The following is a 25375-nucleotide window of genomic DNA, read 5'->3' as shown; positions in this document are numbered from 1 at the left end:
ACATATGCACTCATTTTTGCCCCTGCCCAGCCCCTGGTTGTTTTTCTTACTCTTAAAATTTTGCAGACTGCAGATCTGGGCGGGAGGTAGGATCAGATAGATCCTCAAGTCTCCGGCAACTCTAGGCTCTGGGATGCCTCTGGATGTGGAGGAAGTGGTCCAGGGCTCTGGGAGTCCCTAATGCAGTGGAGACAAGGCATTTTTCATATATCGAAACTCTGATCTCTGAACTTCCCGTCACTGCTCTGCAGCAGTCCCCAACGTTTTTGGAACCAGGGACCGGTTTCACGGAGGGAGGGGGGAGACAGAGCTGGAGACCGCAGCACTAGAAGGGTGGGCTTGTAGAATCCATAGCATGGGCAAACAATGCCACTCTCTGGTTGAGATTAACCGGAGCTAACATTTACTGAGCACTCACTCTCAGCCAGTCTCTTCAAACCTCGTAACAATCCTCCTAACAACCCCATTTCTGGCATGAAGACACTGAGGCTTACTGCCACACAACTAGTGGCAGAACTGGCTGGCTGACTGCAGAGCCCTTCTCTCTCCATCTCTGTGTACTTTTATGAATGAGGGGCTCTAGTAGGGCCCCTGAGGCCGTCTGAAGGTCAAAACACATTCCCATTGTGGATTCAATACTAGTTTGAAAAAAACACACTTAAACCCTATAGCGCATTAATGATTTTCTCAAGCAAAAGTGTGAAATAATTTGATTTTTGCAATGCAAGATGGGAGTGGGTAGAGTAGGTGTGCCTGGAGTCTTTGCTTGCCTGGGACTGAGGAGTGAGTGAGGGTGGGCAGTCCCTAAGGCCCTAAGACTTCTGAGAGGAGCAACTTATAGATTGTAACCCAGGTACGTATAGATTCATCTCAACTTGGGAAGTAATGGAAATTATCTCAGGTGTGTTTGGAGGACATGTAAATTCATTTTTTACTAGTCTTTAATTAGAATTTCTCTTAAAAGTTTTTTTGAGATGTAAAAAGTGTCTTCAGCTGGTTCTACACTTCCTCTAATAGCAACTCCCCTGTCTCAACGATTCCACCCCACCTCACTGCGGTCTAGAACCATGTTTTAGGTACCTGGAATCTACTAGAGATAAGGTCAGTTGGGAATCTAGGGGTCATGCATATCGGAAATAAAGGTGCAAAAAAGGGGAGGAGGAATTGTTTTGGCTTTAAGATACCTGAACCTCCAAGGTTCCTGAAAAACCATTTGCAGCTTTTGCAAACAGCCTTAAAGTCATCAGCGCCCCACTGCGGAATTCAAAGCTAAGCTGTCACAATTGTTAACACCTTCTTTGACCAGCTTTTTTATATTTGACAATTATTCTCTTCTGCTCCTTGCCAGCAGGAAGGTTCTGCTGTCTTGGTTTTAGGGAATCCCATACAGCGAACAGCGCCCTTCGCGAGAAGTCAGGGAAGATTTCTGTGGGCTCGCCCGCTTTGCAGGGTGAGTAGGTTTTGAGGCTTAGAAAGCGGGGCGTGGGGGCGGGGACGGAGAGTAAGAATTTTGGAAGTCCCAACGTGTTATCTTTAAAGTTAATAACCACGCTTCAGGTTCTAGGTTGGGCACAGTGACCACCTCCCCTGGGCAGCTGGCCCCGGGGCGAGCGCTGAGCAGGTCGGCTTTCGGCCCCATTGCGGGAACCCAGTTTCCAAGAGGGCGCAGAGAATGCCAATCTCTGCGAGCCAGAGGAGCCGCGTCCACGCCGGACGCGGCGTCCCCGCCGAGCGCCGGCCCTGGGAGCACTTCGGTCCGAGCTGGTTAGGGGATGCACCCTCGGGGAGCCCTCCCACTCTTGCCAACTTTCCCGGTCCCAGGGCCGGAGGAGGGCGCCTCTCCCGGCGGGGACGCGCTCGGTACTTAAAGGCGGCTCGGCGGGGCCGGCGCTCGTCAGTCTGAGCGCGCGGCGGCGGCGACCGAGGCGGGAGGCGCGGCGGCGGCGAGGAGCGGGAGGAGGGGCATGGAGCCGCCGCGGGCCTGCTGAGCACCGGAGCGCGGGCAGCCGGCGGCACGGTGAGCGCGGGCCCGGCTCGCCGGCCCGCCACCTCGGAGGGGCGGGCTGCACGGGGACCCGCTGAGGACCCGGGAGCGCCGGGTTCCGGGGTTCCTGTGGTCGAGCCCCGGGACCCCTACCAGCTCCCCGCCCTGCGGGCGCCGCGTGCGGCGCTGGGAGGCGGGCTGGGGGCTGCGGCAGCTCCAGGCTTCCCGGCGCAGTTCCTGCAGCCCCCTCCCCACTGACCCCTCCTCCCTTTCTTCCTCACCCTCTCCTCCCCTCCTCCCCCGCAGCTCCTGGTTAGTGAATGAATTAGGAGGCGGACAGTGCGGGGCACGAGGCGTTGGAGTACCCCTCCCCCCAACCTTCCACGCTCGCCCGGGGGTTGGCACCTGTCGGGGCACCGTGATACTTGGCGCCCCCGTTCCTGCGGGTCAGCCGGGCCACGGCAGGCTGTTCTGCGGGCCTGGGCTCCCCTTCCCTTGCCGGCTCGGAGGGACCTGAGGGCTGCAGGGCGCCGGAGAAGGAGCCCCCGCCTCACGCACAAGTTTCCATTCCGCCGCTTGTGGGCCCCGCAGCAGGGCGCACCTGTCAGCGAGACAGACGCTGCAGACCAGGCGGCCCCTCAAAGTTGGGTGTGTGTGGATAGAGTGGCGTGCGTCCTTGGCGGGTTTTCTCCTTTCGTCGTCCGGGGGCCGGTCTTGAGGAGCGCCCCCAACCTCGTGCCCTTGAATCGCGACTGCGCGTTAGGCTGCCTGGGCCGTGTTCCCCTCGGTGAGCAAAGCGTGTGGGGACGAAAGGCGGTCCACGTTTTAGGATCAACCCCCCACCGCCGGCTTGGGGTGACACAGCCCCTGTCTGGGGAGGGGGACCCTCGGCCAGAGCCCAAACCAGCGCCTGACTGCACGTGGGGGGTATCCTGCTGCGGGACTTTCTTGGGTCTTCTAGCGGGGAGGCTGGGGAACCGGGGTAGTGCCTCTAATTCCTGCGGGGGAGGGGTCCCGCCCGGGGAAGGAGGGGACCGGCGACACCGGGGATGCTGCCTTTGTCTGCAGGCACACTTTGCCAAGGTAGCTGGGCCCCCGGAAAGATAAGCAAGGCCTGGTCCAACAGTGATTTCTTGGGTTTTCCGTTCCTTCCCGGCTGGGTCGTGGGAAACCGGCACGTGGGTGTGGCCGGCGCCGCCTTTGCCAAAAGGTGAGGCTCAAGTGGGGGCGAGAAGCGTGGCGAGTGCCTTCCCAGCTGCTTTGACCTGGTGGGCACCGCCTCCGGCACTGCACCGAGGCGGGGCGCCAGCGCCCGGCAGGTTGCTGGGCTGGCCTCCGCACCCCCTGTCCCTTCCCCGAGCGCAGGCGGTCAGCGGCACGTAAGCTCAAGAGGGGGACAGGGCGCTCCAGGGCCGTGGACGCAGGCTTGGGGGCCCTGGGTTCGGGCGCATGCAGCGGGGCGGGGCGGGGGGAGGATCAGGGAGGGCTGGGAGTCCTGCAGAGGAAGCACGCGGCAGGCTCCCGGGGATGGCGGGGCAGAGCGCCGGGAGGCCGTGCTTCCCGGAGAGGCGAGGCTGCCAACAGCTCTTTCCGGACCGAAGCTGCTGGAAGGCTGCTGGTGCCTGAGTCTCAGGCCGATTTAGGCAGTGACTGCGTGTTCTTCACTCCTCCTATGTGAGAGGTGTTCCCTGACAGGAAGGCGTGTTCATGTTGGGGGTTCGATTTCCAGAGACCTAGAGTTGGAGCAAGCTTTGGAAGTGAGATGTTATTGTCTGTAGACCTGGGGTGGAAACGGGGTTCTCCAGGTCAGGCAAATGACAAGGAGAGGAATGGGGAGAAGGCCAGGGTCAGAATGGAGTCCTTGTCAGCCTCTTCTTCCTCCCTACCGACATTCCATATCCCCCTCCCCACTGGCTCTGGTGGAAACCACAATTGGCCTCACCACTTGGGTAGCTCTTCAGGGCTGAAGTGTTTCCATTTTCAGGAAATGATTTGCCTGAGACATGCAGCAAGAAACCATTAGAGTCTCCACTGCACTGATGGGGAGACTAAGTCTCAGAGGCAAGGTCAGGCAGCCAGGAGGTAGTGTAGAGCACGTCTCAAGACCAAGTCTTGGGCTCTTCTCATTCAAACACAGCCAGTTCCAACAGGGCAGACGTTAGGAGCCCTGACTTGGTTGGGAACGGGAACTTGGCTTCGTTAACAGGAGTTGCAGGGCAGGGGAATGAACACACAGATGCCGGGCTGGGGTTCCCCAGGCAGCCACCTCTCACGGCTGCTGCAGTGGTGGCTGCAGTTCCCTCTGGTGCTCTAAAGAGCTGGGCTTCCAGGAAAGCTGTCCGCACCCCAGCTCTCATTTCCCCCTCTTTCTCCTGTCTGCTTTCCCGCCTTCCTTTCCCTCTCTTTCCTGCCTCCCAAGTAAATGAGAAAAAGGTGACACAGCAGGGAACGCAGGGAAAGTTTCTCTTACTGATTTTTGCCTTGAGAAAGGGAAGACTTCACTTCTCCCTCCCCTGTTTCCTGCTGTTTCTTTTTCTCCCCAACTTTCTTCTTGGGCCTTATGGTAGCTGTGCTTTCCTGGTGACTATCCCATCGCAGGACAGGTACAGGGTAGGGAGACACTCTTAGGCCCCTGGCTGCCTCCCCACCCCTCTCTCCCCACTTCCCCTCCCCAGCTGCTGCAGCTCAGGTGCACCCCGCTGAAGCTTACCTCTTAAGAGCTTTGCGACAGGCAGATACCAGTTCTGCCATCTACCTGCCACCAGGTGTCACATAACTCACTCTGGGCTCTGGCTTGTCTCACAATAAATGCCACTCTAAGTGCTTTACACGTTACCCATTTAACCTTCAAAGATGCTGTTAGTATTGCAATCCCCATGAAATAACTAAGAGGTCACAGAGATAGCCAGTGGAGAGCTGGGATGTGAACTCCAGTAGTTTGGCTTCTGAGTCTACAAGTCTTAGTCATGCTCAGTAAGTGGTAATGGTTTTTATTAGGGCTGTTTCCTCTGTTCCAGGCCAGACATAGAGAATGCCCATATTCCCCGACTGGAAATGCTGTCTCCTGCCTGACCCCACATCTCTTGCCTCCTTCTGCCAGATGCCGGTGCAGCTGACAACAGCCCTGCGTGTGGTGGGCACCAGCCTGTTTGCCCTGGCAGTGCTGGGTGGCATCCTGGCAGCCTACGTGACAGGCTACCAGTTCATCCACACAGAGAAGCACTACCTGTCCTTCGGCCTATACGGGGCCATCCTGGGCCTGCACCTGCTCATCCAGAGCCTGTTTGCCTTCCTGGAGCACAGGCGCATGCGGCGGGCCGGCCGGCCACTGAAGCTGCCCTCTCCACGGCGGGGCTCGGTGGCGCTCTGCATTGCTGCGTACCAGGAGGACCCTGACTACTTGCGCAAGTGCCTGCGCTCCGCCCAGCGCATCGCCTTCCCTGACCTCAAGGTGGTCATGGTGGTGGATGGCAATCGCCAGGAGGACGCCTACATGCTGGACATCTTCCATGAGGTGCTAGGTGGCACTGATCAAGCTGGCTTCTTTGTGTGGCGCAGCAACTTCCACGAGGCTGGTGAGGGTGAGACGGAGGCCAGCCTGCAGGAGGGCATGGACCGCGTGCGGGACGTGGTGCGGGCCAGCACCTTCTCGTGCATCATGCAGAAGTGGGGAGGCAAGCGCGAGGTCATGTACACGGCCTTCAAGGCCCTTGGTGATTCGGTGGACTACATCCAGGTAAGGGTGCCTCCCTGGGATGTGTGTACATGGGGACATGTCCAGCCAGCTGGGGATACCATCCTCCAGGAATCTGGGGTGCAATTTAGGTCCCTTGTGTTGCTTACACCCTTCCTCTGCACTGAAGGCAACAAGGCATAATGGTTCTGAACAGCAGTCCTGGGTTGGAATCCTGGTTCTGCTGTTACGTAGCTCTGTGACCCTGGGCAGAGCTCTAATTGCTGTCCCAGTGATAACAGACAGGTGCACAGCATTCGCCTCACACCAGGCACACATGTAGGCACTTCAAACATCAGCTCTTTTAATCCTCAGGACACTCCTAGGGGGTAAGTACTGTTGTTATTTCCGCTCACAGAAGGGGAAACCGAAGCACAGAGGGGTTAAGTAACTTGCCTGATGTCACACTGCTAGAAAGGTGCAGAGCCAGGATCGAGCCCAGGTGGCCTACACCAAGTCCACTCTTGTCCGTGGTGCAATCCTGCCTCGCCCCGGACAACATGGGATGAACCTCTTCATAAGGAAATACGGTGAACAGCAAAAGAAATCAGGCTCAAAAGCACTCAATGTTTTAGTTACAGGCCAAAAAGTCCCCCTCTTCCTAGTGTCAAAATCACGTCTGTGAGGTGGAAGATGGAGGGACAAGGCATGAATGACCTACCAGCTTCACTTTGCAGCAACATTGGCAGGGCTGGGACCCCGAACAAACCCTGCCCAGCTTCTGGTCAGGGTGGTCACTGACATGTGCCTGGACATTTTATTAGGTTGACATGGTTAACGCGGCTTCAGTTTTCAACTAACGAAACTTACAACTGAGAAGATGAAAGCTCACACATTTCAGTATAAAATTCAATATGCATTTCAGTAGAAACTAAGACCCAGGATCCCAGATTTCTGGTCCAGAATTCTTCACAGCATCTACACGGCCGTTGTCTCTGCCCTTCTTCACACCTGCCAGGGAGGGTTTTGCCCATCACTTGATAAATGCTTGAAAGAACAGTGGCTGTTCTGGTAGCCCACCTGTGCACCAGCTCAGTCTCACTAACATCATGTCGAGTCCTCTAACGTCATTTACAGTTTCTGTAGTGTAGCCACCTAAAATTAGCTTGCCTAGATTTGGGAGTTGGTGGCTTTTTTGAAAGTTGTATTTGTGTGAGAGTTAATACCCTTACCTTTTTCTGTCTTCCTAAGCCCAAGGACCTCCTCAGCTAGGTAGGGAGGGATGAGAGCCTAGAGGGCTGTTTGATTTTACAGTTCACTTGGGGTTGTGGGGCCTCTGTGAAACTTTCCTGGGGACCCAAATGCTTAGGAAAAAAAATCCTTTGAGCCCCTGGCACATGCTCAAGCCTTGAAGTGAGCATGTGACTTTGTCATCTACTCCCTTGAAGCACAGGATCCCCCAAAACCTAATCTGCCACACATCTGCCTTTCCTTGTCATCTCTTGTGTGTGCCGGTGGAGCAGCAAACAGGCTCACACACCTGAGCCAGGCCTTTCTCTTTATGGCCCTGGGATCCTGCCTAAGGCAGCCCTGGGCTACAGCCAGTGAATGCTTGATGGATTTCAGCCTGTCTTCCAACAGCCCTGCGGAGGGTGTGTGCCTTGCCCTCTGTGGGAGAGAACCTTGCTCTAGCCAGTGGGGGTACCCAGGCAGCATAAGAGCTCTTCCTTCCCCAGGCCTCCTCCACTAGAAAGGCCTGTCTGGAGTGAAGGAAGCAAAGCAGCATATGAAGAATGGGTGAGGAGTTGGGACAGGAAGTGGCACTGAGACCAGAGCACTGGGAAGCTTCGCCTGTAAGCTGAGAAGGGTCCCTGGGCCCTTCCCAGGCATGGACCGGGACATGAAGACATGTCTCGTGGGGCGATAGGGAGCACATGTGAGGAACCCAGCCTGGCGCTGATGGCTGTGCCTGACTTCCCCGTAGCCTTCTATTGCTGCTTGTCTGTGACTACCCTGTCTTCTAACATGGAGAGAGAAAGTGGGGTAGAGTTGGAGGCAGTCTCCTTCCTCCAGGCTCTTACTCAGCAACTTTAGTAAAAGGATTTTAGGCTTCTGCAGAACAGGGTTTTCTGGATAATGTCCTCTGCTCTGAGAATAGTGACCATAGAGCTCAATCAGGGGTCTGTAAGCCACCCCGCCCCCATAGTTATCTAGATTCTTTGTACTACTTCAGGTAATTTTTTAGAAAACAGAGTTCATCAACAAAAAAGACAGCCACCAGGGTAAGCATTCATAGCCCAGGTTCAACCGATAATGGGATCACCTGTTAGGATCGGACTATGAGCCTTGGGGCTGACTGGAGGCAGCTGCTGCCAGTGTCCGTGCCCACTGAGGGTAGATTCCAGGCAAGGGCAGTGCTGGGCACACTGCCCTGGCCTTAGTTGGCCAAGGGAGTGAGTATGGAGGGTGCACAGAAGTCCTGGCAGCCATGCTGTGGTCTCACAGAGGTGCCTGTGAGTAGGTAGAGTCTCACCACTGGGCCTGCAGGTTGTCCTAGAGGCCAGAGGCTGAAATGGGGACCCTGTTGTTAACAACCCTATGGGACAGCCAGTGGCCTCAGGCAGTGGCCTCTGACAGGAGCCATTTCTTGGCCTTCTGAGGAGCGTCTGCGAGCCCTGGTCTAGCCTACTGTGCCTGTCATCTGATTGCAGTGATTTGGTCCCCCTTGCCCAAGGACTGCAGAGAAATATTTTGAGATCATTTCTGTGGAGCTTGGCTCTGTAGAGGCTAAACACTTGCCCGGTGCCAAGCACTTTTCCATTTCCAGGCCCAGCATCTGTCTTCTGGGTTTCTCTCTCTGAGCCTAGTGGCTGTCAAGCCTGGTATTGGAACTCTTCTTTTCCCTACTTTCCTGTTTTTCTTCTGGCCCCTTCTGTTTGGCACAGATCTTCTGCTCGTGGCTAGAAGTGAGTCATGTAAGAGGGGTTTATGTCACTTAATGCACAGCCTAGTGGTGGCGGGTGTGTGTCAAAATCACGTCTGTGAGGTGGAAGATGGAGGGACAAGGAATGAATGACCTACCAGCTTCACTTTGCAGCAACATTGGCAGGGCTGGGACCCCGAACAAACCCTGCCCAGCTTCTGGTCAAGGTGGTCACTGACATGTGCCTGGACATTTTATTAGGTTGACATGGTCAACGCGGCTTCAGTTTTCAACTAACGAAACTTAGAACTGAGAAGATTAAAGCTCACACATTTCAGTACAAAATTCAATATACATTTCAGTAGAAACTAAGACCCAAGACCCCAGATTTCTGGTCCAGAATTTTTCACAGCATCTACACGGCCGTGCAGGCCTGAGGTCTAAATGGGCTGATGGTGTACCACTCCCTCTGCAGGTGTGTGACTCCGACACTGTGCTGGATCCAGCCTGCACCATCGAGATGCTTCGAGTCCTGGAGGAGGATCCCCAAGTTGGGGGAGTTGGCGGAGATGTCCAAGTAAGAAGTGACCAGGGATTCCTGGGGGTAGGGGTCTGAACTCTTCCTGCTTCCTAATCTGACAGGGATATGCTTGGGAAATGGGTATCTTGTCTTCCTAGTATTTGGGGGAAGGTTTCCCTTGGTTTTCACTGGTATCAAAGGGCTCCCCTCATTTGCCACCTAACCCCTTCCCTACTTTTTCCATATGCGGGGTGGGGAGGATCAATAGGTATGGATAGAGCCTATAGTGCAGGGAGGGGCAGAGCATTTTAAGGCCATAGATCCTACAGGGTACTTCCTTTCTGGCCGCTCTTCCATCTGAACACAACCAGAGGTGGTGAGAGAAGTTCTACTGAGGGGTCTGGGCCAGCTAGTGTCCTTCCCCACCTCACACCCCCAACAACTAGTCATCAATGCAATAAGATTGTGCCTGAGATACAAGACAACAGTAGCTCCAAACTTAGACCCTTGGGAAGCCCTTGCTCTTAGGGGATGGGATGAAGAGCTCTGGGCAGTATGGTAAGAAGAAGAGGCCAGGTCTTCCAGAGGATGCTGCAGACAATGTACCATGTCTTCCCTGGAAGCTTTCCAACAGTACGGGGGTCAGGACACGTGGCTGGGGTAGTGTTCTGCATCTTTCTTAAGCCTTTTTCTCTGCCACCACCATTAGCTGCCTCCTGAAACCAAAGATGGTTTTGACTGCTAGAGAAACTCAGCTGGGAAAATCAGTGCACATGACACAGTGGGGAAATGGAACGGGTGCTGGCGACAGTGAGTACGTGTGTGGTTAGCTCCTCTGAGCCTCAGGTTTCCCACCTCCAGCAGGGCTAGAACTGATGGTCAGGAATTTGAGCAATGGGCCACAGAACCCAGGGTAGGGAGGCCTCAAGGTCTCTGGCATCTGTCTCCTCTGGGGCTTATACCCTCAGGTAAGGAGGCCCAGCATCTCTATTCCCTTGCAGATCCTCAACAAGTACGATTCGTGGATTTCCTTCCTGAGCAGCGTGCGGTACTGGATGGCCTTCAACGTGGAGCGGGCCTGCCAATCCTACTTTGGCTGTGTGCAGTGTATTAGTGGGCCCTTGGGCATGTACCGCAACAGTCTCCTCCAGCAATTCCTGGAGGACTGGTACCATCAGAAGTTCCTAGGCAGCAAGTGCAGCTTTGGGGATGACCGGCACCTCACCAACCGAGTTCTGAGCCTTGGCTACCGAACTAAGTACACAGCACGCTCCAAGTGCCTCACAGAGACCCCTACTAAGTACCTCCGGTGGCTCAACCAGCAGACACGCTGGAGCAAGTCTTACTTCCGGGAGTGGCTCTACAACTCTCTCTGGTTCCATAAGCATCACCTCTGGATGACCTACGAATCAGTGGTCACAGGTTTCTTCCCCTTCTTCCTCATTGCCACGGTCATACAGCTCTTCTACCGTGGCCGCATCTGGAACATCCTCCTCTTCCTGCTGACGGTGCAGCTGGTGGGCATTATCAAGGCTACCTATGCCTGCTTCCTACGAGGCAACGCAGAGATGATCTTCATGTCCCTCTACTCCCTTCTCTACATGTCCAGCCTCCTGCCAGCCAAGATCTTTGCCATTGCTACTATCAACAAGTCTGGCTGGGGCACCTCTGGCCGAAAAACCATTGTGGTGAACTTTATTGGCCTCATCCCTGTGTCCATATGGGTGGCAGTTCTTCTGGGGGGGCTGGCGTATACAGCTTACTGCCAGGACCTGTTCAGCGAGACGGAGCTAGCCTTCCTTGTCTCCGGGGCTATCCTGTATGGCTGCTACTGGGTGGCCCTCCTCATGTTGTATCTGGCCATCATTGCCCGGAGATGTGGGAAGAAGCCAGAGCAGTATAGCTTGGCTTTTGCTGAGGTGTGACATAGCCCCCAATCAGAGCGGGAAAAGTGCAATGGGTAAGGGAGGGAAGGGGAAAGAAAGTGAAAAGATGGGGTGGGGGAGGGAGGAGGGAGTGTTGTGTTTTAATTTCTTAATGGTCCAAAGGACAAACCTAAAATGCAAAGAATGGTGACTGTAGTATGGCCTGGGCAGCTCTACTTAGAGGAAGCAACACTGAATTCTCAGGCTCAGGGCAGAGGGGGCTTATATGTTTTCAGGCTGCCTGTCTGCTTGCATCTGCACATAAGCAGTGGCCTCTGGGAAAGGTTCTACTTCTACTGGGATCCAGAGGAAACTCAGAAGTGTGCTAAACCAAACAAGTTTGATTCAGTGTCAATTTCTGATAGGTATGTGAGCAGTGGCAGCCTGTGGGAAGAGGTTCTCCTAGCCAATCTGAATGCAACCAGAGGTGGTGAGAGAATTTCTACTGAGAGGTCTGGGTCAGCTAGTGTCCCCTCTCCCCCCAGTCATCAATGCAATAAGATTGCGCCTGAGATACAAGGCTCCAGAGCCTGATCTTTGGGCATCAGAAAACAGGGTCCAGGAATGGTGCTTTATGTGATGTACCCCACTCCACATCTCAACATCCCAGGGATGAACCAAACCAGCAGACAGTTAGCAGGGAACTGCTTTTAAAAGTACGTATTAAAAAGGAAAGTTTGCCAGGAAGAACAAAGAGGTGGTGCTAAAGGCCATGGGCATTATGGAGGCCTTGGGTATTCCACCTGGAAATTGCTCAGACTTCTAGATGGATTCTTAGCTTGTCTGTGATCTCTGCTGGAGAGATAAACTGTTTTAGCCATCCATCAGGAAGATTAAACCCCAACATGTTTAAAAAGGAAGTGAGGTCTTAAGTATTTTGACCTGTATACTCCTGAATTCCCCTCAAATTCAGCTCTGATTTGAGGCAAAGAGATCCTCCTCACTTCACTTTCTTCAAAGGCACATTTTTTTTTTTTTTTGGTTTAACTGCAGTCACCTCTTCCACCCTTGTCATCATGGGTAAGTTTTTCAAGGTGGCAACTGGAGCAGAGCCTGGGCTCTTACAAGACCCTCTGCTCTCAGCGCATACGGGAACTGCTAAGAGCTTCTGATCAAATTGGCTACAGTCTTGGAGCTGTTTGGACAGATTCCTTGGCAGCCGAGTTAGCATCATGACTTTCAGGATACTGTTCTTGACAATCATCTCCAATGGAAAGCTTTTCAGTGCTTCCAGACTGAACCCTCAAATTCAAGCTAGTTATCTTTGAGGCTGTCCATTCTCCTCGGTGGCTACTGCAGGGAATTCTACAGCCAGGTTGCAGATAGTCACTCCGTTTGCAAGCTTCTTTCTAGAAACCAAACTAGGAGATGGAATTGGTTCATACAACCTAAGGTTCTTGCTTTTTCATGTCTATTGAAGCTGTTTGATTTCCCCCTGCTACTTTTGGAGAGTGAGGGGAAAAGCCATTTTCCAGTGACTTGCAACCCACAGACTTCTCAGCATTCAAGTTTAAAACCTGGGATCTTGACTAAGCCTCTGACTTAAGGATTGCTTGCTCACTCTCTCGAAACGTCCACTTTCAGAGGGGCCAGCTAAGCCCTCAGAACCAGCACCAAGGTGGAGAGCAGTTGAGGGGGCAAGCCTCCAGCGTACCCAGGTGCTTCCAACAAAGAAACAAAGTGTGCTCTGAGCCACAGATGGGCAAACCCTGGTGCCTTCCTTCATCTCCCCTGAACTCAAGGGTTTTCCAGGTGTAGCCAGCAGTTGCTTTTAAGACTGATGGTTGATGTCAGACCCAACCCATGAAGGCTGGGCGACAACAGGCATTTGCTAAGGGCAGTTCTGCTGGCCAAGAAGCAAACTATTTTGAGCACTATAATGGAGGAAATCCTGTCAGCCAACTGCAGAGCTCAGACTTCACTAAGGGCTTGTTTTTCTTCAGCTTTTACTTGAAAGTTAATGTAGGATGATGGACTCTGGATGGAGAACTCCTGGCTGTCCTACCATCAGCTCTGCCTTGCACTGTGGTCATCAACTTTCCTCTCAGATCAAAAGTAGGCAGGTACAGGTAGTGGGCTCACAACGTTTGACCTCGACTGGTTTTTCTAAGTTATTTTGTACGTTTTTCAGCAGCAAAACCAAACTGGGTCTTCAGCTTTATCCCCGTTTCTTGCAAGGGAAGAGCCTTTATACAACTGGACGCATTTTGGTTTTTCCTCATTGAGAATTTTAATCCTCTTTTGTATTGTTTCTACAATTTGTAAACATATTTATTTTTACTTTTTTTTTTTTTTTTTTACTTTTCAGGTCAAATTTTTTATACTGCACTTATTTGTCAAAATAAAGATTCTCACATAACGCTGGTATCTGAGCTACCTCCTTTGTGCTTAATGAAAGCTAGCTCTTTATTCCAGTTCCAAAAGAGGGACTTGAGGGAGAAACAGTTTTGTCAATGGGACTTGAAAGTAAGAAAAGTTGTCACAGCTGCGTCTGGACTGGGGGATACAGGAGGCCCACCCTGATACCTGCATACTCATGTCGGTTTAACTTTTATTGTACAGGCAGAGTCTTTGGTGACATAACTGGCAGATGAGAACGCCCTTGCTAAGGCTAAAAACCAAAGCTTGCTTCCTCCTGGAGTAAAAGCATTTGAACTGGCAGATAAAGTAAGACCGCGGCCAAGCTGAAACAATGAAAAGCAGAGTAAACTTCCTTCCCTACAGAACAGGTAACAAAATAGAGCGACATCAGCAGCCCTCTCATCCCATTTATTAAAGAAACAGTAAGAAAAGATACAATGCAGGAAAAACACCAACCATCCTTTTATGTCAAGGCTGAACGAAGCACAGTGATTTCTTCCCTTCATCCCCCACCCCCACCCCAATTCCCATATTTCCATCCACATCAGTTTAAATTTTGAGGTTCTTTGATTGGGAGTACCAGTGGAGAGGGAGTTGGATGAGTAGAGGAGCCTTAAATCTGGCCGTCTCTTAAGTCCCAGGAGAAGGGAGCTGCAGGCCCAGTCAGTCAAGCAGAAACTGCATTTGGTGGGTCTTTAAAGTGGTTGTCCACCTCCCTGTTCTGTGTGCAGGCCCCCAGGGAAAGGTATGGCAGTAGAGGATGACCAGGTCCAAGCTGCCCAGGTCAGAGCTACCGAAGCATGGTCCGTTCACCAATGCAACATTTCTAGAGAGCAGTGAGCTGATTCTCCAGTGCCGAGCAGGGGACTACATATGAATTGGGACCTGCAGGCCCATGTATCCCTGAGGAAAAGTCCACAAGAACAATTCAAGAAACTAGTAAGAAACAAGGGGCAGAAAGCTGTGGGACAAAAGCACAGCAGGCTTCTGGAAGGCTGGAGATCCTTTTTCACAAGGCTAGGATTAGTCCCACCTGCCGCAGTCCACGTCCCACAAATAACATTTCACCTTCAGTCAAGAAAAAAGCAGAGGAAAAAGATGGCTCATTTGAACTTGAGCCCCAGCTATGTTGTTCAGACTGTAGCTCCGTATCTACCCTTTTACCTAACAGACAGCCCCTGCCCAGAACCACAGTGCCTGAAAACCAAGGTGGTCCTGGAGGGAAAACAGTGTTTATGGGGGTAACATTCCATTTGGGTACATTGCAGCCATTGGACCCCCTGGTCTGGGGAAAGCAGCTGGGTTTGTGCCAGGGAGGCTCCCCACTCTAGGAAACGGGACCAAACTCTTGCCTGCAGGGCCATTCATCCTTGAAAAGGAAGATGGGTTGAGACCCAGGGTCCCAGTTGGCCTTGCAAAAGGAGCTGGGTTGATACCCACAGGGCCTGCTGGAGAAGTGCCCAGGTGCCCAGCAGCTGACCTAGGGAAAGCAACTTGACCAGGGCCTAATGGGCCAGTAGACCTTGGGAAAGTAGCTGGACTTGGACCCTGCAGGCCAGTGGCCCTTGGGAAGTTAGTTGGGTTGGGGCCTAGTGGCCCAGAGGCTCTTGGGAAAACTGCTGGACTTGAGCCCTGGAGGCTAGCAGACCTTTGGAAGGTAGCTGGGTTTGATGCCAATGTGCCAGAAGACTGAGAGAAGGCAGTTGGGTTCAGTCCCCCAGAACCTACCCCCCTCGGAAAGGGATTGGCATTTACCCCCATAGGGCCAGGTGGCCTTGAGAAATGACCTGAATTAGGGCCTATAGGGCCAGGGCCCCTTGACATGGGAGAAGGATTTGGCCCTGGAAGGCCAATTCCCCGAGAGCCTGGACCCGAGTTTGGGCCTATGGGGCCAGGTACTCTTGCCATGGAAGACGGGTTTGTGCCCATGTTTCCAGAAGCCTGTGAGAAAGAAGCTGAACTGGCTCCTAAAAGACCTGCTGCTCTTAGAATGGGGGCAAGATCTAGGCCTTGAGGTCCAGCCATTCTTAAATTAAGACCAGATCCTGTACCCAAGAGGCCACCTGCTCTGGCATCCAGATTAGGGCCTGGGCCCAGGCCACCCGCCCTTGGGTTAGGCCCAAGACCTGGACCTAGGCCACTTGATCTTGGGTTGGGCCCAAGGCCTGGGCCTGGAAACATACCTGACCTGGGGGCAGGGTTTGTACCTAAAAAGCCTGATCTCATACTGGGACTTGGTCCGGGGCCCAGGCCAACTGGCCTAGGATTGGGAGGACCATTCCCAGAGGTCAATAGGACACCTGTTCTCAGGTTGGGTCCAGATCCAGGGCCCATAGGGCCGCCACTTCTGGGATCAGGACCTGCTCCCAGGAGACCACCTGCCCTTGCATTGGGCATAGGACCTGGGCCCGGGAGACCTCCTAACCTGGGGTTAGACAAAGGCCCTGGACCTGGAAGAGCCCCTGTTCTAGGGTTTAGAGCTGGGCCAGGGCCCGGGCCTGGGCATGGGCCGGGGCCCGGGCCCAGAAGGCCACCTGGCCTTGGGAAAGAAACTGCACCTGTGCCAGTGGGATTCATCCCTCTTGGAAAAGAAGCCATGCCTGGGTCACGAGCACCAGCAGGGAAAGGTGCTGGATTTGAAGCCAGTGAGCCTGATGAAGTTGGAAAAGGAGATGGGTTCCTTGGAAATGGGGCCAGATTTCCACCAAGAGAACCGGCTGCCATGAGAAAGGGATCCGAGTTCACACCCAGTGGGTGGCCTGTGTTCAGAACAGGACCCCCCTGTGGTCCCAGGGAACCGTCGAGCCGTCCTCGAGGTGGCAGTGAAGCACGAGTCCAAGGAGTAGGCCGCTCTCTAGGGAAAATCCGGGGTTCTTTCATACTTTCTTGGGGACGTTGGTGATAATGGGCTTGGGGCGGGTTTTGAAAAGGATCTTGTTTTTGATGAGTGCTGTCACCAGGTACCGGGTGCCAGTCTCTCGGCCAAGCTCATCACAGTCCTGCTCCCCAGGAGTGTGTTTGACAAGAACTGCAAAAGGTTTCTCCAGGTGGATGATTTTCCCATACAGGATATGATGCCCCACGATCAGCACAGGGATTCCCTTTGGCAGAACAAGAACGAGATGCCTGAGGTTCAGGGCAAGGCCGTAACACTCACGTGCCTTATAAAGCTGCTCTTGGCAGGCAATGCTGGCACCTCCACTCCCTGGTCTGGCTCTAACCTTTCTGAGCAGCCACACTGGACAACCCCACCCATGTGTCCTTTTTACTCTTTCTAGCCCCATGTAAGAGAATTTCCACTTCCAGAAATGTGACCTTTCCACATTTCTCAAAGTTCGATTTCCCTGTTACTGCAGAGGTGGGGGAGAACAAGCAGATAGCTTCGCAGATTAGCTAGACCTTGAATAACAAACCTGAGGGCAGTCCTCACTCTGGGTCCTGGGAGCACCACCTTGGTGTAGCTTGCTTTTCTGAGGCATTAGGCAGGGAAAGAAAAGCCCCCTCACCTCAGTGGTGTAATGTAGGTCTCCCAGGAGGTTTCCAGCTAATCCGGTGCTGTAGCGAGCCTCGATCTCCCCCTGTAGCTCCATCAGCACCCATTCTGCCAGGCCTCCAGCCCCCGCACTGCAAGCAAAGGGCTGGTGGTTACAATATTTTTGAGGGGTGAAGGATGAGTAGTGTCCTACACCACCATTCAAGGCCCAAAGGAACTTCGTGTTGAATGTAAGTTCTTGGGAAACTGGGCAGTGCTAGGCACTGAACTAGAGATCAAAATGCAAGGATTTGTGCAAGATGCACCTGAGGACCCTGATTCTTCCAAGAAAATGTCAAAGCTATATACCCCTAATTATTTCACACTAAATTAAAAAATCTCAAAATGTACTCACCTAGAAATAACAATTTGCACCATGAGCTTTCTGTCTTTAAAAAGCAACTGAAAATAAGCTGTAGAGAAAAAGAAAAAAAAACACGATTTAGGATAATCATAATGACAACTAATATTTATCACTTCCTGGGTGCTAAGTACTTTTCTCAGTGCTTTATTCCCCTAACACCACCATATGGTGCAAGTTTTATTTTACAGATATACATTTAAGGTTTCTTAAGATCTTAGCTAGCTGCTTAAGATCAACTGTCGCAAAGAAAAGTAACAGGTATCATAATTGTGTCCAACGTCACATAGCTACTAAGTCAAAGAGGATGTGAACCCAAGACTCACACTGAAGAGACCATACTTTTTTTTTTTTTTTTTTGAGACAGAGTCTCACTCTGTTGCTCTGGCTAGAGTGAGTGCCGTGGCATTAGCCTAGCTCACAGCAACCTCAAACTCCTGGGTTCAAGCAATCCTACTGCCTCAGCCTCCCGAGTAGCTGGGACTACAGGCATGCGCCACCATGCCCGGCTAATTTTTTCTATATATTTTTAGTTGTCCAGATCATTTCTTTCTATTTTTAGTAGAGACGGGGTCTCGCTCTCTCTCAGGCTGGTCTCGAACTCCTGAGCTCAAACAATCCGCCCGCCTCAGCCTCCCAGAGTGCTAGGATTACAGGCGTGAGCCACCGCGCCCGGCCGAGACCATGCTCTTTAATTTGCCTTTCTCAAGGATATCCTATTTTCTGTCCTGCATATGGCTAAAAAACTAAGGAATTCTTTTAGATTTTACTTTTTTCTTTGTTAATGACTTTTGAGTCCACCACTTTGGTTATCTCGTTGTCTCTTGGTTCAAAGGGCCTCCCTTTAACCTAAAAAAAAGCCAAAAGAACTAGAAAAGTCCTTTGGACTTTAGCAAATGGCAAGCTGACTTCTGATGTGACTCTCACTAAAAGTTCTGATCTTTCACTTCAATACCCCAACACTTCAAATACTTTGATTTGCTACAACAGCACCACCTGGTGGCAAGTTTGGAGTACTTTACAAGAAGGGACTAGAGTGGGACATTTTTGCCTGAAGACAAGTGGCTCCCCTTATACTTGTGTCTTCCTGGGAAGGACAGATTCAGGGTAGTTTTAGGGAATGGCAGACCAAACTATAACTCCTGGCTAAGTCTTTCCAATGTACATATGGAGTTTAGTGGAAGGTTGTTAGTCCAGTGTTTACCAACTGTATAGTATGGAAAGTATAATTGTGCTCAAGCTTAGCAAACACTTGATTAAAATATTAAACAGGTCTCTTTATTGGTATGTTAGTCTTCATTTTAGATCTCCAGGGAGAAGTACATTGCCAGCGGCCTTATAGTATGGCAGAGCCTCTACTCCTAGAGCACCAGACACACTTTGGGAATGTGAAGTTAACTGGTCAACTTACTGGACTCAAATTCAAATGTAAGTAGCAGCTAACATGTTTTGAATTTTTACTATGGAGTGGATGCTGTGAGGTATTGGTGGTATCTCATTACATTATCACAACAGCTCTATGATACAGGTACTTATCCCTATTTCGCAGATGAGGTTACTGAGGCACATACAGATTAAGTCACTTGCTTGTATGTGGTACACACACAGCTAGAATGTGGTAGAGCCAGGATAGGGACATAGGCAACCTGACTTTATGTACATTCATCATCACTACCCAATTCTGCCTTCCCAAAGGAGAAAACCGAGTGCCAAGGTGAATGAAAAGGAATCAAGGCATGAGGTAGGCAGTGAGTACATGCAAGAGCAGAAGGGCAACAGGAAACCAAGTGGCCCTGAATAAGCCAGACTTTCTGCAGCAGCAAAGGTTGTGGTACCACCAGAGAAGGGGTAATATACTAGTTCAGAGGGCAAAAGATCTTCATATAAATAGAGAGGCCCCACCACTACCATCGACAGAACCAAAAGCACTTTTAAAATCCTTCTAAGGTTTCCTGAAGAAGAAAGGATAACAATTTAAAATCAGAAGGCCTAAATTCAGGTTCCTGCCTGTAAGTGTGTACTCTTAAGGAGTGGATCACACACAAGTCACTTAATGACTATGGGGCTGAGACGTAGATTATGACTTAGTAAACTACTGTGAAGACCAAATATAACATACGCAAAATTGCTTTAAAGACTCTAAGTTCTATTGAGATGAATAGCTAATCTTTTAGAGGGTAGAATAAGCAAATCAGCATTTAAACACCTTAATTTTGACTGTAATTTAAAGAATGGTAGGTATATTTTAGCCATGAATCTAAAACAGCTCAGTAATGCAAAGATTGAGAAGAAAAGTTCTTGCAAATAAGCTCCTGGTGACTGATGATGTAGTTTATTTTCCTGGATGACTAGAAGTCTAAGTAAAATACAGGTGGCTGTATAAAGGCAATAAGGTGTTCACATAGGTATGCAAAATGTTTTAGGAAGATCAGGACAGAGAAGGAGACAGAGCCTACTTCCTGACAACCAAAATCAATCTTTAAGCCCTTTGACCACATGCTTGAAATGGGCATGTGTGGACCGTTCAGGAAAAAAGGATGCAGAAACACTTCCAGCATATTCCTCATTTCTTGGACAGTCTCCTGCTAGAACAGGAATTCAGAACAGTAGCCTACGTGGGCAAAGGAAAACAGATGTCTGGTTACTAGGACAAAGTAGCTACGCTTGCACACCAATCCCTAGTTTCAATGACCACACACACCTTTACACATGGATGTAGGAGACCCTGCTTGCCTGTTGATACTGGCAGACATCTAGCCATGCTCCTGAAAATAAGAATTCTGTGGCCTTACAGCCTCACTATCCTGCTCTATACTCAGTCAGGCTGGTAAAAACTTGTCTTGTGCTAGACCTTTTGGGATGCTGCAGAAGTATGTACAAATGAAGTTCAAACCCAGTGGGGTGGGGAACCTACGGCCTTATTTCAAAATTGTTCTTTTTTAAGCACCAAAGGAGGCAAGAAAAGCTTCATCTTTCTCTCCTGCATCCCTTTTAATAAAAGGATTTGTTCTGTAAAATTTGGATTCAGTCAAAAGGCTGCACTTAAGGACCTAGGAGACCCCATGTGTCCTTAAGACCGCAGGTTCCCACCCCTAGATGGTGTGATGTGGCTATGTTTATGTAATCTATGTACATGAGGATGTATTTACCAGTTAGTAAGTAAGAAATGTAGGGGAGGGCATCCCTTTGGTGAATTTAAAAATTCTACTTTAGCCCAGGCGTGGTGGCTCACACCTGTAATTCCAGCACTTTAGGAGGCTGAGGTGGGAGGATGGCTTGATGCCAGGAGTTTAAGACCAGCCTGGGTAACAGCAAGACCCATCTCTACAAAAAAATAAGAAAAATTAGCCAGGTGTGGTGGTGCACACCTGTAGTCGCAGCTACTTGGGAGGCTAAGGCAGGACTATCACTTGAGCCCAGGAGTTCAAGGTTACAGTGTGCTATGATCATGCCACTGCACTCTAGCCTGGGCAACAGAGCGAGACCCTTTCTTAAAATAAAAAAAGTCTACGTCTGCACTTTAAAATACTCTATAACACCTGAATTCTATTCCTTTTCTTGCTCCTTGAGATTTCTACTCTAAGCAACTGTTCTTAGGGCCAGGGTAGGTGGGGATACCTGGGTGCTTCACTAAGGACACACCTGATGGAGGTTGCAGGGAATATGTATTTCCATTAATGTGGAGCTGATTAAAAAGCATATGAGAACATGCAGCCCAATCTGTCCCCATCCCCTTGACAGTAGGCAGAAAGAGCAGAAAAACATAGAGGTGGGGAAGAAGTATAACACAAGTCATTACAAATATAATAACATTGCAATGAAAATTCTCTGTATAAGAAAAAGATTTCTAAGTCTTCAGTTTCAACTCATTCCAACAACACTACAAGACGGCTAGGGCAATTTCTAGTTGTTTGTTCTAACCTTGGCTTTAGAAAGAAATTGAAGCTCTATCAAGAGCAACATTTGAAGGGAGTTTGATAAATATACTATATATCAAATCACAAAACCAAAAGGAATTCAGTGGAAGAGCTCTCCCAGCAACTCTCTTAAGAGCCAAGTCCAATCCCAGATTTGGCTAGGACTAACATGTCTTTAGTTAGGAACAATAGTACCAGGTTGACAATATAACTATAGAGCGAGGGAGAAAACTCTGTGATGTAGGTTTTCAAAAAGGTTAAATTCATTATATTTCAGAGTGGTACCAGTCTCATAGACCACAACTAGTGTGTATCCTTAGAGAGATGGGAAGGTATAAGAAAACCAAACTTCTTTCCCCTGCAATAAATTATTATGTCCCCTGTCCCTAGTCTCGTTAAGAGGGAGAAAAAGTTTTCTATTCCATCTTTCTGGGCCTTTACACAGCTAAATGTACTAAACAATTTTATATTATATAATTAGTCAAATGACTTGAACTCTGTAAACTTTTTTTTTTAAAGCACTTCATACATTTTAACTCCCATTTTTCAAAAAAGAAAAAAAGCCTTTTTTGGGGGGGGCTTCTAATTTTCTGGAAATGTTACTTATCTAGGCTTGCCCCAGATCATCCCTAGTCTTAAGACCTGGGATTGGTTTGGGGGACCCAATTAAAGTCAAGACAGTTGCTTCTCAGTAGTATAGATGATTTCAAGGCCCCTGAACAAATCATAGAGCAGCAAAGGAACCAGTGTTCAAAGAACCAATCCAGACCCATTAGGGGAACCCTAACAAAACCCAAAAAGCTTTGGCTGGAATCGGACCAATTGTGGATATACTTTAACTGTTATTTGGCTTCTCTCTACTTTGAAGTTAGTAACTATTATATGATAAACAATCTGACAAATCAAAGCACCACTTGATTTCTTAAGAAAAGTCCAGGGAGCCTTATCTTTACAATACAAAAAGCTTCATTTCTCACAGAGCTAACCTCTTTTGAATACTTATCTGGATTTTCTCACTATATCCTGACAAGCACCCTATGATGTACGTAGGCATGGTCTTCTCACTCTCATTTTAGATGAGGAAACAGGCTTAGAGGTTAAACGTTAAGTAACTGGTCACACAACTAGCTAAGTGGTAGAGCTGAGATGTGAACCCTAACCTTTCCAAAACATGGCCCCTCTTGCAGTTCTCCTCTTAAACAGCCCCCTCTCAGAGCATTTCTGTATGAGAACTTCCCTGTGCTCTACAAGTATTAGCCTCATTCTCACATTATCTCTTACAAAATGGCACATAAGTAATCTATTAAGATCTTATGCCACCGAGGTAGCTATTACATGTGGGGTAGGCAGTTAAAAACAAACAATAAGCTTACTTTTTATCATATCCAATTGATGATAGTAAGGTTTTAAAAACTTTTAGAAATCTACTCAAAGCCACCTCCAGGATTCACTTTACCCTAAACCTCTGCTCCTTAGGTGTGAGGAAAAATAAGCCATGAGAATACAGGACATTCTTTGTCATAGGTTCATTTTAATCTTCAACAAAATTTAATTATCTTATCCTATGGTTGCTGAATTGTTAAAAATTCAGTTGCTAAAAGATTACTAATCTCTTATGGAGAACAGAGTGAGCAATGATCCTCATAATGGTAACAGCCTTCAAAAAAAAAAAAAAAAGTGCCAGAAGTGTGATACATATCCAATTAAACAAAACATACAGCTTGTAACAAAACAAGGAGCTCTGACTCAATGGTTTAACCTTACTATGAATAATATTTAAGAAAGCTAAACAATGTTTCATAAATTGTTTTCATTAAAACCTTTCCTTCCATTTTGTATCTTTTCTCTTTAAAAGAAATCAAGGCTTTAATTTCCCAATCCCTAACTTAAAAAATTCATTATTTTTTATATTGGGGTGAAATTACTTAACAACCATGTTAAAGTGCAAAAATTTTTATTTTTAAAAATTAAATACATGACACAAAATACATCCGCAAGATTCTAGGCCAACAGTTGGCATTTATTGAGCTTTTGTTTGGTCCCAGTGTCTATATTTTGTTTAGGGATGCAGTGAAGCATTCACATGTCAGACCTGGACTGTGTGATCCTCCTACCTATGCTATGTGTGACAGTAGGTAGTTTAACCTCATATGCTTGTTTTCCTACCAATAAGTTAGGCGTAAAAACACCTATCTCAAAAGGTTCTAAGAATGAAGTAATGAATGTCAAGCTTCTAGCACAGTATTTGACACATAGTAAGACTTCAGGGTCAAGCTATTGATTGCCCAGAGGAACGTGGCATTTTCTTAGTATACTTCAGACGGAATGTCTTAATACTACACTGTTATTTTAATGCTTATAGTGGACTAAAACATCCTATTAAAGCAAGTCATCAGAATAAAATCAAGTTTACATAATGGGAGAAGAATTTGAACATGGCAGTCATGGTTCACCAAACTGCTTCCGGGATTAAGTTCTGGAAGGTCATTTCTCTAAATATGATGACTATTTCTCTATGTGCCTTTCCACCAAATAAACAACTCAGAACATTTTATATGCAACTGAATACAGATTATTTTTATTTGCAGTGTTATTGTGGTTTTGTGACTGAAAGGGATGGTCTTAGTTTTAAAGGGGATCTTGTCTCTTGACAGGCTTATGTCACTAAGTCTAAAATCCTGTTTCTAAATGAGAACCTTGCTCCCCTCCAAAAAGGGGCTTATGGAGAGTCAGTGGAACTGAATGCTTCCAAACTTTTCATTACTGAAGTGTGTTCAAAAACGTATGTGGATGCTATGCATACACGTGATACTTCCCATCACATTTTAGGATTCCCAAGTCGGAGGGAATCAATTACTGGTATTTGTAGACAATGGGTGGAAAAGATGGCTTCAGTCGATCTGAGTTACTGCAGTTTTCTCCATCTTCTGCTACTCTGCAGCCCCATCTAAACCTTTCCTCCTTTCGTTGCTATGGCCCTCTATCTTCCCCAAACCCCCTTCCTTTCTAGCCCAGCTTGGGGTCTCCCTCTACAAGGAATTCTCCCCCCCCCCCGCTCCCATCTTCTCCACCCTCTCCCTTGGCCCCCTCCCACCCTTTCAGCTACAGCCACTTCCTATTTCTAGTCCCGCCCACTTTCTAGGACTTCTCCATCCTCTTACCCCCTTCTTCTCCAACCCCCTCCAGATTACAAACTGTTTACCCCTCCTCCTATCTCCCAAGGAAACTATTCTTCAAACTACCTTCCTCCACACCCCCCACCGAAGTGATCTTCCAAACCATTCAACCTCCTCCCAAAGATTAAATGTCCTTTCCCTACCACCCTCATTCTCCAAATTGTTCCCGGTTCTTAAGTACTTTGCTCCTGCAGAACCCCACCCTACTCACTCTCGGCTTCACTGCACCCACAAAAGGACCTGGAATCACTCCCTAATCACCCTCCAAATTACCTCTCCCAGAATTCTTCCCCCCTTGATTTAAAACGTTCTCTGGAACAAACCTCGTAGTCTCACCCTCACCCCCACCAAAGTCCCTTTCTGCTATTCTCGCTACTTCCTTGGTTCCAGTTCTACTCCGCTCCCGCAACCCTCGCGGGCTGGGCTCCCTCCCAACCCGGGGAAGAGCCCCTTCCCACACGTACCTCGAGGTTTCGGCCCGCGCCGCCCCCTTCTCCGTCCTCCGCCCGAGCTCGGCCACCCTTTCCGCCCTTCTCCCACTCCGCCCCGCTCGCTCCCTTCCTTCCCTCCGCCTTCCGTCTCCACACCGCTCCCTTCCCCCACAATTCCCAGCCCTCCCACCCCGGGGGCCCCCGCTAGGTTCGCCCCCACCTCTGCGTCGCCCTCCCCACCTCCCTCCCCCTTCCCGGCCGCCCCTCCCCCGCCCCACCGCTCCCCGCCCCTCGCTCGCCATTCTTCTCCCAGAGCCGCGCGCCCCGCCCGGCCCCAGCTCCCTAGCTTCCCGCTCCCTCGCGCCCTCGCCGCCATCCCCGGCTCGCCCCTCGCTCCCCGCGGCCTCCCGTGCCCCCCGCCCGCGGCCTGACCTGCAATGGCGGCCGCCGAACGCGGCGCCGCGCGGCCAACGGGCGACAACCGAACCTCCCGCCGCCGTCGCCGCCGCCGCGAGCACTGCCTGCGCACTTCCGGCCTTGCGCCAGGAGCACTTCCGGGGTAGAGCATGAGA

The 25375-nt window shown here is 50.0% G+C and overlaps 3 protein-coding genes across 12 annotated transcripts in view; 2 read left to right on the top strand and 1 right to left on the bottom strand.

Moving 5' to 3' along the window:
* Nucleotides 1-1933: 1933 nt before the first annotated feature.
* Nucleotides 1934-14241, top strand: HAS3 (hyaluronan synthase 3). 4 transcript variants are annotated; one of them, XM_012660520.1, is made up of 4 exons: nucleotides 1934-2017; nucleotides 5085-5720; nucleotides 9056-9157; nucleotides 10102-13395. In XM_012660520.1, the coding sequence occupies exons 2-4, from the start codon at nucleotides 5085-5087 to the stop codon at nucleotides 11023-11025; spliced, it is 1662 nt and encodes a 553-aa protein (XP_012515974.1). In that variant the 5' UTR covers nucleotides 1934-2017; the 3' UTR covers nucleotides 11026-13395. The 4 variants fall into 4 exon arrangements, with proteins under 4 accessions (XP_012515974.1, XP_012515972.1, XP_012515975.1 ...); XM_012660518.1 differs by having other exon boundaries at nucleotides 5002-5720; XM_012660521.1 differs by lacking the exon at nucleotides 1934-2017 and adding an exon at nucleotides 2238-3741.
* CIRH1A (cirrhosis, autosomal recessive 1A (cirhin)) overlaps nucleotides 13611-25375 on the top strand; it is a 44024-nt gene continuing 32259 nt past the window's right edge. For 2 of the 3 annotated variants that reach the window (XM_012660517.1, XM_012660513.1), the window contains exons 1-2: nucleotides 13611-13754; nucleotides 18573-18707. The gene's annotated coding sequence lies outside the window, so the exon portion shown is untranslated. Of the gene's footprint in view, nucleotides 13755-18449; nucleotides 18708-25375 lie in introns of those variants that run through there. The other variant, XM_012660514.1, reaches the window with a different exon arrangement.
* Nucleotides 13780-25340, bottom strand: CHTF8 (CTF8, chromosome transmission fidelity factor 8 homolog (S. cerevisiae)). 5 transcript variants are annotated; one of them, XM_012660526.1, is made up of 4 exons: nucleotides 25236-25334; nucleotides 17274-17331; nucleotides 16893-17010; nucleotides 13780-16487 (listed from the first exon to the last, which is right to left on the bottom strand). In XM_012660526.1, the coding sequence occupies exons 2-4, from the start codon at nucleotides 17294-17296 to the stop codon at nucleotides 16263-16265; spliced, it is 366 nt and encodes a 121-aa protein (XP_012515980.1). In that variant the 5' UTR covers nucleotides 17297-17331; nucleotides 25236-25334; the 3' UTR covers nucleotides 13780-16262. The 5 variants fall into 5 exon arrangements, with proteins under 5 accessions (XP_012515980.1, XP_012515981.1, XP_012515977.1 ...); XM_012660527.1 differs by lacking the exon at nucleotides 25236-25334 and adding an exon at nucleotides 24837-24910; XM_012660523.1 differs by lacking the exon at nucleotides 16893-17010 and having other exon boundaries at nucleotides 25236-25340.

The sequence above is a fragment of the Propithecus coquereli genome, unplaced genomic scaffold, assembly GCF_000956105.1.
Source record: "Propithecus coquereli isolate 6110/MARCELLA unplaced genomic scaffold, Pcoq_1.0 Scaffold67, whole genome shotgun sequence".
In the NCBI taxonomy this organism is placed as follows: domain Eukaryota; kingdom Metazoa; phylum Chordata; class Mammalia; order Primates; family Indriidae; genus Propithecus; species Propithecus coquereli.
Note: the sequence above shows the minus strand (reverse complement) of the source record. Positions and strands in the feature narration are given on the sequence as shown.